We start from the raw sequence: 13,795 nt of genomic DNA, 5'->3' as shown, positions 1-13,795 counted from the left end.
TATATATATACACACACACACATACATATATACATTTCCCAGCCTCTACTGCAGACAGGGCAGCCAAGTGACACAGTCCTGGTCACTAATGTATAGTTGACCCTTGAGCAACATGGGTTTGAATTGCAAAGGTCTCCTTAAACAGATTTTCTTCCACCTCTGCCAACTCCTGAGATAGCAAGACCACCCTTCTCTCCCTCCTGCTCAGCCTATTGATGATCTACTTCCACTTAATGAATAGAAAATATATTTTATCTTCCTTATCATTTTCTTTTCTCTAGCTTACTTCATTACAGGAATATAGTGAATACACATATAATAAAATATGTGGCCGGGTATTGTGGCTCACGCCTGTGATCCCAGAAGTTTGGGAGGCCAAGGTGGGTGGATCACTTGAGGTCAGGAGTTCGAGACCAGCCTGGCCAACATTTGTAGTGAAACCCCGTCTCTACTACAAAAAAAACACAAAAATTAGCCAAGTGTGGTGGCAGGCACCTGTAATTCCAGCTACTTGGGAGACTAAGGCAGGAGAATCACTTGAACCCAGGAGGCAGAGGTTGCAGTGAGCCAAGATTATGCCATTGTACTGCAGCCTGGGTGACAGCATAAGACTCCATCTCAAAAAAACAAAAACGGAAACAAAATGTACAAAATATGTGTTAAGCAACCATTTATGTTATCAGTAAGGCTTCCAGTCAACAATAAATTATTAATAGGGTTTAGGGGAGTCAAAAGTTATATGCAGAGTATCAACTATGCTGGGTTTGGGTCAGTTCTCCTAACACTACACTGCTCAAAGATCAACTGTACATGCAGAGGGAAGGCCTAATGGGCCACAGACTTGGATGGCTTGTCCCTCTTACTCCTTTGCTTTTATCCTTGCCTTCCCTTTCCTCCTGCCCAGAACACAGATGTCATGGCCGCTGGTCCAAGAGGCATCTTGTGAGCACAAGTGGAAAGATCATGCCTGCAAACGCTGGAACCAAATGGCAGGCATCTGCAGCCCTGTCCACACTGTGGTTCTGCAGCACCAGCTCGGCACTGCCTAACTTCTTAGCTTCTGGTATTTGGGCTTCCCATTATACACAGTCAAATGAAAACCTTAACTTATACAGAGGAATTACTCCAGAGCAGCGGATTCTAGACCAGAATATGGAATACAGAGGAATTACTCCAGAGCAGCGGATTCTAGACCAGAATAAGGAATACTATAGAGCGGGACTGGCCATCTATGGCCTGCAGCAGGGCAAATCCAGCCAGGAACATTCTTTTATGCATCGTCTAAGGTTGCTTTTGTGTAACAACGGCAGAGGTGAGTGGTTACAATAGAGACCATCTGGCCCACCAAGCTGGAAATATTTACAGATTATTCAACCTTTTAAAGAAAACATTTGCTGAGTCCTACTACAAAGGGTTATCCATAATTATAACGGCACCAGGAGTTAAAATACTCCCTGAAGACTCCCACTACCATTGTTCACTCTTCAATAGCGCCCCCCCCCCACCCAAAACAAAAACAAAAACCAAAACCCCCTCACCAGCTGGGGTAAAGAATCCCGGTACTTGGTATTTAATTGGTTCACAAAGCATCGGATGATCCAGTAACAGTCGACACTATCTTCCACCATTTCCTCCATGGCTTTAGCTATAGCAAGAAATGCTTCATCTTCTGGCTCCTGAAAGATTAATAATAAATCTCAAGAGGAAGGCAGTGAAAGAGAGGAATACGTACTTCTTCAATAAAAAATGAAATCTTGCTCCCTAAATTTTGAAAAGGCTGCATTAATAAATCAAAGTGGGATCAAAAAGCACAGAGTCCACCCCTGAAGAGGGGAGCAAGGGGGAGAAAAGGATGAGCAACCACAGGATCAGTGCTGCTTATGAATGACCAGGTTTCTGTACAGACTCTCCAGCTTCTAATGTTAAGCCCATCACAGAGTCCGCATAAATCATAAGCAAGTCACTGGCTCCCTCCACCCAAAAATATTCTCATCACAAGGTGAGAATGTATTTGAAAAGGGTATAATAAATAGCACCAACAGTAACTGGAGACACTTTTCAGCACAGTAATTCGCAAATATTGAAGAACTCCAAAAAGACTTTTTAAAGCATTTGATTTCAAAGCATTCATGCATACCTTTAGAATTTTGTTCTAGCTTAAGCAGCAAAAATTTAAAATGTTCCTAGAATCAGAATTTTAGGAATCAAAAGAATGGCATTTCTCAAACCTTGTGTCAATACTCAGAATGTGAAAGTAAACTCTCAGGTAAATTTCAACACAGAAATCTTAGAAAAACTGGAACCTTATCTGAAAACCTCTTGTCTTCAAACACCATACCACATACAAAAAGCTTTATATTTTCATCTAGGATTTAACAGCTGAAGAATTTTAAAATTAAAAAGAAGCTAAGAAGTATCATAGTTTCCCCTAGAAAGTACTGAGTTACATCAAAACTCTTATTTTAATGTATTATTTCATTCTAAGCCCTTCTTTCAACTTGTTAATATTCTATAAAATGTCAAGAAAAACAGAATTACAATCACTGGAAATAAATTATCTCTAAGCATCATATTAATGTGTCAGAAGAGAATGGAAAACAAGCAGAAGAAAAGGGAAAGGAAAACCTCCTTTCTTGGACTCCCTTGCAGTCCTGCTCACTGTGCTTGGCACCCCCAAAGGTGGCATGTCACTGACTGCTCCTGACTACCGACAGGTCAAGGGAATAGGACCAAGTCCTTCCTGGCCCTGTGCTGAGCACTGCCGCACACTCTTACTGACAGATTAAAAAATGAAGCAGAGTGGGCACTAAGTGGGTGCTATTGTTCAAATATCTGTCCCCTCCAAAACTTATATTGAAATTTAATCCCCAATGTGGCAGTACTGAGAAGTGGAGCCTTTATGAGGTGACTGGATCATGAGGGCTCTGCCTTCATCTTTGGGTCAATTAATAGATTAATGGGTTATCACAGGAATGGGGCTGGTGGCTCCCTAAGGAGAGGAAGAGAGTCCTGGGTAAGCATGTTGGCACATTCAGCCCCCTTGCCATGTGACAACCTGTGCCATCTCAGGGCCCTGCAGAGAGTCCTCATCAGCAAGAAGGCCCTCATCAGATGTAGCCCCTGCATCCTGGACTTCCCAGCTTCTAGAATTGTAAGAAATAAATTCCTTTTCTTTATAAATTATCACATTTCAGGTACACTGTTATAAGCAACCAAAAAAAAGACTAACACAATGGGGCTCATGACTGTGGAGATGTGGGGCCGCAGAGCCTAAAACACACATTCACAAGCATGCCTGCCTGAGGCCACAGTAAAGGTGTCTCAGCTTGGAACACAGACAAGCTGAGGAGCGATGAGGGGAACCTATACCCTATCATCTCCATTCCTTGAACTAACAGATTATCTAATTTAATTTGATACGTAATTTAAGATCTTGTGTAGTACTATCAACTTCACTTTGCCAGTAAGTGAAATGTAAAGAAGACTGCTTAAATTATTCCAATTATTTTTAGGGACCTTCTCTCTCTTGATAAATGTAATAAATATAAATGATCTTTGTTGGCTCTAAAGTTTGTCCATGGATACCCCATCATTAACTAAACAAAAAAAAAAAAGGATCTGCAATAAAAATAAATTTTGTAAAACAGGAAAGTGTTCCAGCAAATCCATTTGAACAATTCACTGTTTTAGCCAAATAAATAACACTTTAATTTCATACTGATATAAATAAAGAAATAAAGGAGAAGGGAAAACTCTTTCTTAGAGAAGAATGCCAACTAATACATGCAGAAAGAATGAGGGAGTTAGATCACCATTTGGCCACCAGCACAGTAAAAATTGGTTCAGGCAAGAATCATTAGTGGATGGCTATTTACAAGTCTCAAAGTACTTCCCCACAGTTACTTATTAATTACAAAGTGGAAAATAGTAACCTTATAGCAGAGAAACTCAGCAGACACCATCTTACCCAAGTGATCAAAGTTAGCGGCACTAGTAATGAGTCCCATACTTCTGTGGTATTCCTGCCAGTAATGCATGACCAGAGTTTAATCATGGGGAAACATCAGACAGACCCAAATTGAGAAATGCGATCCTGGCCAGTGCTTTTCAAACATGTCAAGGTCATGAAAGACCAAGACTGAAGAACTGTTCCAGATCAAAGACTAAGACATGGAAGCTAAATGTAATGTGTGATCTGGAACTGGATCTTGGAGCAGAGGAAGAGCATCAGTGAGATACCAGCAAAATTCCAATGAGGTCTACAGAGTGGCTCCCAGTATTGTGATTCTCTGGTTTTGATCATTACCTTATGGTAACATTCGAGGACACTGGTGAAGGTATTTGAGAACACTGTACTATTTTTCCAACTTTTTTTCTATACCCAACATTACTTAAAAATAAAGTTAAAAATTTTTTAGAAATCGTCAAATGAGAATACTTTGAACAGTTTAATAAGGAATAGGATATTTATAGAGCAGTTTTAAAGTGTCTCCCCACAAAGAGAAATAGTAATTACAAAGGGAAATTTCCAGTGGAAAACTCCAGCAGACCCACCCTTACGAAGTGATCCAAGTTAACACTACCTCTTAAGGGGCAAATCCACACGATGTTCCTCCTGATAAGAGCCACTGAGAAGGACACAGCATCACCTACCTGATGTCCCTACAAAAAATGAATAACCTGAATCTAATCAGGAGGAAGTACCAGACAAACCTAAATTGAGGGCTTTCTTCAAAGCCTCTGATTATGCCCTTCAAAAATGTCAAAGACATGAAAGATAAGAAAGGACAGGCCGGGCGCGGTGGCTCAAGCCTGTAATCCCAGCACTTTGGGAGGCTGAGGCAGGTGGATCACGAGGTCAAGAGATCGAGACCATCCTGGTCAACATGGTGAAACCCCGTCTCTACTAAAAATATAAAAAATCAGCTGGGCATGGTGGCGCGTGCCTGTAATCCCAGCTACTCAGGAGGCTGAGGCAGGGGAATTGCCTGAACCCAGGAGGCGGAGGTTGCGGTGAGCCGAGATCGCGCCATTGCACTCCAGCCTGGGTAACAAGAGCGAAACTCCGTCTCAAAAGAAAAAAAAAAAAAGAAAAAAAGAAAGGACAGAACTCTCTCAAGTCAAAGGAGACCAAAGCAATACAATAATAACCCAGCGCAACGCCTAGTCCAGGATCCAATCCTCACCCAGAACTTTGACTGTTTCCTTATTTTTGAAGGGCATTATTGGCCAAATTCAAATGGAGTTGGTAGATTAGATGTTAATGTTGTATCTTTGTTAACATCTTGGTTTTGAGGACTGTACTATGGCTATCTACAGGGGAAGTGTACACTGAAGGAATCTGAGGTGATAGGGAATCCTGTCTGCATCTTATTCTCAAATGATTTAGGAAAAAAATGTGCATACGTATATTTTTTAAATGACAAAGCAAAGCAGATGCACATAATGTTAACAACTGGAGAATCTGGGTAAAGGGTATATCTGAATTCTTGGTAGTATTCTTGCAACTTTTCTAGAAGTTTGAAATTACTTCAAAATGAAATGTATTAAAAAAAAAAAGAAGGTTGGGTCAGAATGCACGTGGCCACAAATGCCAGGTAAAGATGCGTCACTTATTTTATTATTTTTTTTTTTTGAGATACAGTCTCACTCTGTCGCCAGGTTGGAGTCCAGTGGCGCGATCTTGGCTCACTGCAACCTCCGCCTCCCGGGTTCAAGTGATTCTCCTATCTCAGCCTCCCAAGTAGCTGGGACTACAGGTGCACGCCACCACGCCCAGCTAATCTTTGTATTTTTAGTAGAGATGGGCTTTCACCATGTTGGCCAGGATGGTCTTGATCTCTTGACCTTCTGATCTAGCCACCTCGGCCTCCCAAAGTGCTGGGATTACAGGTGTGATCCACTGTGCCCGGCTGTCACTTCTATTTTAATAACAATAGGGAGTCACTGAAAGTTTTTAAGGCAAAACATGATGGAATCAAAGGCTGGCAAGATGGGACAGTCTAGAGTTGAGCTTACTGTCAGGCAAAAGTGACCACTAACCAGTGGAAAAGAGGAATTTCGAGGTAATTTCCCAGATTCCAGCTGATACATGCGGAGATAGACTTCAACCTGAGGTGTGGCATCACTGACAAAGCGAATGACTTTCAGGGCATGAAGGACATCCGAGTACTGCTCCTTACGATACATCATCACCTTGGCATGGGACTCATGGTGTGGAGGCAGGATTCCTAGAGAGAACAGGAAGAAAGAAAAAAGAGCAAAAGACTGAGCCATCACTCTAAATCTCTCCTCTATCAAAGAAGATGCTGTGAGAAGCAACCCATCACAATTAGGCTAGAATTCACAGATACTTAAGTACCACATAGAATCTTTTAGAAATTCTCACTATAAAACAATCTTAAACGTGAAATATTATCAATGTTTGAATGGTGATGCATCATTGATAGGAAAGAAAAATGAAATAACACTGCCGAAGACCTTGAGTAAGTGCGCCACATACATTCAAGATTAAACAATGGTTTAACTTCATGTATAGCAGCTTCAGGCTGCCTTTAGCTCCTGGAGGTCTCACCCTAGTCTTTGTACTTGGCCCCTACATCTCGCACCACCAACAGCTCATTGAATCCTTCTCTTCCTCAATAGTTAAAATTGCTCACTTAGCATCCTATCCTCCAGGCCACAAAAGTCCTTAATCTTCATTGGTGAGGCCACCTTACATGACATTTGTGACATATTAAGCTCATTAACCCATTTAAATATGGTGTCATATCTTTTTTTTAACAAACAAAATGGCTCTGAGAAAACCACTAGACAGCCTGGCCATCCTGGATTCTAGCCTCAGGTTGAACAACACTAGGACTCTCAAATGTGTTTGTCTTCCTGGGCACTTGTATCCCCATCTGTCAAAGGCAGGAAATGGGATAGATAAGCATTACACCAAATGCTTCTTCACAAAATGCTAGCCCCAAGAGATTAAAACGCCATCATCAAACAGATTGGGGAAATGATGACAATGAATTTTCATGGCTCTGAGTTTTGCCATAAAGAAAAACATTTTAGGCCAGGTATGGTGGCTCATGCCTATAATCCTAGCACTTTGAGAGGCTGAAGCAGACAGATTGCTTGAGACCAGGAGTTCGAGACCAGCCTGGGCAACATGGTGAAACCCTGTCTCTACAAAAAATTGGCCAGGTGTGATGGCACATGTCTGTAGTCCCAGCTACGTGGGAGGCTGAGGTGGGAGGATCATCTGAGCCTGGGAAGTCAAGGCCACAGTGAGTTGTGATCGTACCACTGCAGTCCAGCCTGGGAAACAGAATAAGACCCTGTCTCAAAAAAAAAAAAAAAAAAACACCCACAAAGCAAAACAAAAACCAACCATTTTATTAGTTTCATTAAACTTAATGAGGCTCTACAGAAGCACAGACTTTGGAACAAAGTTCCTGTTTTTATATTCTAGCTCTACAATTAACTGGCTGGGTGGTGACCTTTAGCAATTACTTCATCTCCCTGTGTCTTAGCTTCCCCATATGAAAAATGAGAATAATAATACCTAATCTCATACAGTTGCTCAGATGAATAAACAAATCAATATACACAAAACACTTAGACGAGTACTTGACAAACACTAAGCTAGTGTTAAGTGTTAGCCAGTACATTTGACTATGAATCCCTCTTTGGTGCAAACCACCACCTGTTTAGTATTCTAGAGAACACCCTGGAAAACAAAAACAATAGCAGCTAACATGATACCACATTAACGTTAGAAATAAACTTGCTTAAATGTTCTCTTCCCTGAAATAAAAATTATCCTAGCTATGAGACTGTGTATCAGGCTTCCAGAAAAGTGTCTCCTACATCTCGGCTAATACAGGTTAAACAGCTGTAACCGAACCCTCATCGTAGTGCTAGAGGCAGCATGTTAACTCTTGGACCTGGTTTCTAAGAGCTGATCCTAAAAGATCCCCAAGTAATCAAAACTCTGTGCTAAGAAGAGTCAGGCTGTTTCCTACACAGCACAACAGCTCTAAGCTTCCAGAGCCTTTTCCTCAAAAAATAACTATGACTTACATAATAAAGAAAGGTAAGAAGAGTAGAAGTGATGAATAAGCCAGGCAGGCTGTAGGCCAACACAAAACTGTGTAACTCCCATTAATTCCACCAGAGTTATTAATAGACACATAGCACCTCCCAGCAGAAATGGGCACTGTTGACATTACTACTTAAAATGTACCCCAGAAGGTAATGGAAACAGTAAAATTCAAGGAAAAGTACTCTAGGAAAAACTAAAATAGTTGTCACCACTTCTCCAGACTGTAACTGCACACTGACCTACCAAACATAAAAGTGCAGAGACAGCCACGATGCATAGCAAAAAAGTCATTATCCCGCACTTTGGGAGGCCGAGGCGGGTGGATCACGAGGTCAATAGATCAAGACCATCCTGGCCAAAATGGCGAAACCCCATCTGCACTAAAAATACAAAAAATTAGCTGTGCGTGGTGGTGTGTGCCTGCAGTCCCGGCTACTCAGGAGGGGGGAGGAGGGGGCAGGAGAATTGCTTGGACCCAGAAGGCGGAAGTTGCAGTGGGCCAAGATCGCACCACTGTACCAGCCTGGTGACAGGATGAGACTCCATCTCAAAAAAAAAAAAAAAAAAAAACAAAAAGTCATTAAGGAAGGCTTTCTAGCACCACTTATATTCCCTCACTACCTCCATATTATATAATCAGAGAGGGCTGCAGGCTCTTCAAGCCCTGAAAAGATATATTTTGGAAAGAAAGAGGTCTACAACCTATCTTACCGTCAAATGAGTCCCACAAATGTAAGCTCAAATCCTAGCTCTGCCACTACAGGCTATAATGCCTTAGGCAAGTTATTTAGCCTGGGAGAGTAATTTTCCCCACCTGTAAAATTACGATACCAATACCTGCCTCACAGGGGAATTCTACTATGTACTATGTATAATCTATGTAAACTACTCAGCCTACTGATAGGCACACAGGGATGCCCAATAAGGCACATAGTTTATATTCCTCAAGGAATTTAGTCCTCATCACTATCTTACAGTTAACAAACTTAAAAATATTTTTCTAAGAAAGATCAGGAGGATGGTAATGGATAGGAATTATATGCTCCAGCAGGCTCAGCAATGATAGGGGAAAGAAAATCTTGGGCTCAAAAGGGATACTGCCAGTTGCTCATAGCACTTAATTCACGTTTTCTTCCACAGAAACTAAGTAAGATCAGTTTTCCTTCTCATTCAGCCACTCACACCACCGGAATTTAATCATTCACACTTCTAGGGAGTATTAAGTCTCCAATTCCTCTCTGACGCATTAGGAAGTTATACTGCTAAAGCTGAGATTCACAAAACCTTACAAATTTAGAGCTAAAACCTAGGAATCATTTAGCTCAAAAGCCTCATGTTATAGATGCAAAAAATGAGTCCCAGAGGGGTCATTTTCCTCCAGGTTCCCCAGCTGATAGCAAAGCCTAAACCAATTCTCTTTTCTCCTAATCTTGTCTCCTATTTTCTGAGACAAGACTATTTCTTGTCTGAGAAAATAGTGTATGTTCCTGAGACAAGATCTGGGAAGAACAGTATTGTTCTTCCTACAGTATCAATAATAGAAGAGAAAATAGTAAGCAGTAACTGAATCTCCTGGGGAAGATTCAATATTCAGGAAACAGCCTAAACAAATTCTCCTTTCTCTGATAAATAGCAAATGATCCCATTATTCACTATTTTTGAAGATAAATCTTCCAACTCCTGGGTCTCATACCTAGAAGCACCTTCCATACCAATGCACGGTACATGGACGGGAGAGGGAACCTCTGACTAAAAGTACAAAGTTTTTCAATATCTAGAGGAAGAAGAAAACATAGTTAGAAGCTTTTCATGCTGATCACAGTATGTCAAAGCACATTTCATTTTTAAAACTGAAAGAACAGTTAAGACATTTCTTCAGAGAATATCTACCACATGGTAAGTTTAGGAGAGGCAATACTAGCCTGATTTCTAGCCCAAGACTTCTACCAACTAAGTTATTTAAAAACAATTTGCAGCTGGGCATGGTGGCTCACGCCTATAATCCCAGCACTTTGAGAGGCTGAGGCAGGCGAATTAGTAAAGGTCAGGAGTTTGGGACTAGCCTGCCCAACATGGTTAAACCCCATCTCTACTAAAAATACAAAAATTAGCCGGGTATGGTGGTGCACACCTGTAGTCCCAGCTAGTCAGGAGGCTGAGGCAGAAGGATCGCCTGAACCCAGGAGGCAGAAGTTGCAGTGAGCCAAGATCATGCCACTGCACTCCAGCCTGGGCAACAGAGTGAGATTCTGTCTAAACAAAATAATAAAAATAAAAACAATTTGCATTTTGCAGCATTGGAGATGCATTTTGCATATATTACTACATTTTCTATAACATTATCGGTAGTTACTAATTACAGGGTTTATTTCATTTAATTCACACTACAAGCCTGTCAGGTAGTAATTGTTCTAAAAACGCAGAAACTGAAGCTCAAAGCAGTTAAATGATTTTATCAAACTAACACAGCTAGTAAGTGGTACAGTCAGCCTTCAAATCCCTGCATTTTCCAATAAAGTACAGTTACCTCCCTGACCCTCAAATCCTCTACTTATCAAAGGAGAAAACCAGACATACTAAAGCAAGTACAGTGAAGAGCAAAGATAAGGTGAGAAATGTTTCACAAACTTTAAAAGTACTCTATGCCAATAAAGTACTATCTTTTTTGGCATAGAGTACTTTTTTGAGACGGAGTTTCACTCATGTTACGCAGGCTGGAGTGCAATAGCGCGATCTCGGCTCACCACAACCTCCGCCTCCTGGGTTTAGGCAATTCTCCTGCCTCAGCCTCCTGAGTAGCTGGGATTACAGGCACGCACCACCATGCCCAGCTAATTTTTTGTATTTTTAGTAGAGACGGGGTTTCACCATGTTGACCAGGATGGTCTCGATCTCTTGACCTCGTGATCCACCCGCCTCGGCCTCCCAAAGTGCTGGGATTACAGGCTTGAGCCACCGCACCCGGCCAATAAAGTACTATCTTTAACTACGGTTCAGTTTATTTTACTTTAGTCAACAAAAGATCTTACTAATACTGGCTTAAAATAAACTAAAATGTCAATATACAGCGCAGTCTTAGTATTTCCATAAAAGAAAATCATGGGCCAGGCGTGGTGGCTCATGCCTATAATCCCAGCACTTTGGGAAGCCAAGGTGGGTAGATCACTTGAGGTCAGGAGTTTGAGAACATCATCCTGGCCAAAATGGTGAAACCCCGTATCTAATAAAACAAACAAAAAAAAACCCGCCAGGCATGGTGGCGTGTGCCTGTAATGCCAGCTACTTGGGAGGCTGGGGCAAGAGAATCACTTAAACCCAGAAGGTGGAGGATGCAGTGAGCGAAGATTGCGCCACTGCATTCCAACCTCAGTAACAGTCAAAAAAACAAAACAAAAAAACAAAAACCATGACCAGAGCTACTACAAATTTACCCAGAAGCAAATTTACCGAGGTAATATAAGAAAACATATGGGTCCAACAGAAGAAAAAATATTATTGACTTTAAGAAACATTTCAAAAACTTCTGACTCTCAGTCAAATATAAATTTGAAAAATCTGTAACTTTTCTCAAAATACACCATTCCGCTTCACCACGTTACTAAAAAATACAGCAAGTAACCAATGCTTCTGTATGTCTTTTAAGATATTTACTTCAGAACATGTGGAATTGATTGGGAACCAATGAGCTTAATTAAACATAATACTCACCCAGGCGGTCATCTTTTAGGAGAATTTCTAATGATTTCTTTTCTTCAACTCCACGAAACCCCACTTTCTCATAATATACCGAACGAAAGTTTCTCTGCGAGTCCTCAGTCATATTTCATTCTTGGAGGAGACAAAGATAAAAAGAGAGAGATTAAGGGGGAAGAGTGAGGCTAGAAACAAAGAGAATAATTGTCAATGATGTTCTCTACCTTTTCAATAAATCTGATGCGCCCTTGCATAGGACTCAATACTAAATCTTTCCTTTTACTCAGTTCTAGAACCATCTCACCTATGCATCTTGGCCAAAAACTAAGATATAAGTTAAAAGTTCGCTGAGCTGCTACAATAGATAGCACAAGGTTTATGCACTAAGTTTCCCACTATACCTATGAGTGCCTATCACAATAGAGCATTCTGTAGCTATTATAAATGTACAAAGAAAAAAATAAGTGAAATGGGAAGCCAGGCAAGATACGTCAAGCAAATTATACTTGAACAATATACACTATATCATTTGTTGTTTTTTACAAACAACATGAATTTTAAAACTATTGCAAAATGTTAGCAATAGTTAAGTAGTAGGATTCTAGATGATTACAATTTTCCTTCTTTTGCTTAGCTATGTTTTTTTATGGGCATTTTGTGAAATGAAAAATTAAGTTATATAAAAGTAAAAAGCCACGAGATTCTCCCTTATCTTTTAAACACAGTTCTATCAAAGGTTGCTATCAAAATTCGAAACCCACAACAGACAAAACATTAAATTATAACCAGAAGAGGGTAAAGAATGTAGCCGGTTGAGAGTGATCCCAAAGTCAGAGTAGAACACAGAAAAACGATTTAAAATCTGTCACACGAACTCAAAAAAACTCAGTGGCCTCAGGTTCCTTCACACTAACCTCCATAATACTGGCGGTAAGTCATCCAAAAAAGAGGAAAAAAAAAGACCAAGTTAGATTAGCTTTTCGAAAACAGAAGGGACGTGATGCATTTCCCAAAAAGCACTGCACTGCCTCACCCAAATGCTTCCAGCGTCTGTGCACAAAGAGTGAATCTTTAGGTTTAAGAATCCTGAGACATCCCCAGGGAGCAGGGGAGGGTTTCCTTCCTTACTGAAAAGATATCCTCTGAATCGATTCCGTCACAGGAAACATTAGGATTCGTTTAGAAAACGAAATTCTAAGGGTCCCTGAGCTTTCGGGAGCAGATGTCTTAAAAATAAAAAAGTCAGAAGCAAAAAAACGCGTAATGAGTGTGGGGATTTTTTTTTTAAAGCATCCAAAACAGTTGCATGACCGTACGGTCAGTTCCTGTGTCTAAGGACACCCATTCTTACATTGCACTACAATGACAAAGGCCTCCTCTCGGAGGAAATCTTGCAAATGATATCTCCTGGCCCGGAGCGTCCACCTAATGGGAAAAGTAAAAACACCCTGGTCCAAGACCCCAGGTTCCACTGATGGATGCTTCACCTCTAGTAGTGGAAACACACCCGGGTTGAGACTAAGTAGTCCGGGAGAAGCAGAGGACGCCGTGCCCCGGGCGCTGACCGACCGGCGGGCAGGCGAGCACCGTTGGGACCCAGGGCCAGGAGGGGTGGGTCCTGCGGGAAGGAAGGAGGCGGCGGGACACCAGAGACACCTGCGCGCGCCACGCCGGCCAGAGAGGCAAAATTCAGCACAGCTGCCGCCGCCGCCACCGGACGTGACGTGAACTGCACGTCGAGGGGCGGGCACTGGGCGGGCGCATGCGCAGAGGGCGCGTGCAGGAAGCTCCACCCTCACTCCGGAAAGGTCGGGCTTAGTTCCTGAAACCCCACTGGATGAAGGACTAAACTCGCCTCCGGACTGGTGTACATTTTCCCGCGCTGAGCACCGGCCCCTTGCAACCCCGCAAAATCTCGTGACCATTTATTCCGGCCGTCCGAAGGCGCGTGATTGGGTTGCGTTCCGGTCTCCAGCCCTCGAGGTTCCTGCCTAGGGGAGACCCGAG

General features: G+C 41.8%; 1 protein-coding gene across 6 annotated transcripts in view; it reads right to left on the bottom strand.

The window, feature by feature from the left end:
* The window catches only part of TBC1D7 (TBC1 domain family member 7), a 26,178-nt gene extending 12,624 nt beyond the window's left edge, over window positions 1–13,554 (bottom strand). The window contains exons 1-5 of one of the 6 annotated variants that reach the window (XM_032247683.1): window positions 13,296–13,554; window positions 11,804–11,923; window positions 9,789–9,869; window positions 6,043–6,230; window positions 1,539–1,676 (exon numbers count right to left, since the gene is read on the bottom strand). In XM_032247683.1, the coding sequence (XP_032103574.1) occupies window positions 1,539–1,676; window positions 6,043–6,230; window positions 9,789–9,869; window positions 11,804–11,915 (519 nt within the window). In that variant the 5' untranslated portion in view covers window positions 11,916–11,923; window positions 13,296–13,554. Of the gene's footprint in view, window positions 1–1,538; window positions 1,677–6,042; window positions 6,231–9,788; window positions 9,870–11,803; window positions 11,926–13,275 lie in introns of all 6 variants that reach the window. The other 5 variants (XM_032247680.1, XM_032247681.1, XM_032247682.1 and 2 more) reach the window with 5 other exon arrangements.
* Window positions 13,555–13,795: the final 241 nt, after the last annotated feature.

The sequence above is a fragment of the Sapajus apella genome, unplaced genomic scaffold (assembly GCF_009761245.1).
Source record: "Sapajus apella isolate SASKATOON/1434 unplaced genomic scaffold, GSC_monkey_1.0 scaffold63, whole genome shotgun sequence".
Classification (NCBI taxonomy): domain Eukaryota; kingdom Metazoa; phylum Chordata; class Mammalia; order Primates; family Cebidae; genus Sapajus; species Sapajus apella.
Note: the sequence above shows the minus strand (reverse complement) of the source record. Positions and strands in the feature narration are given on the sequence as shown.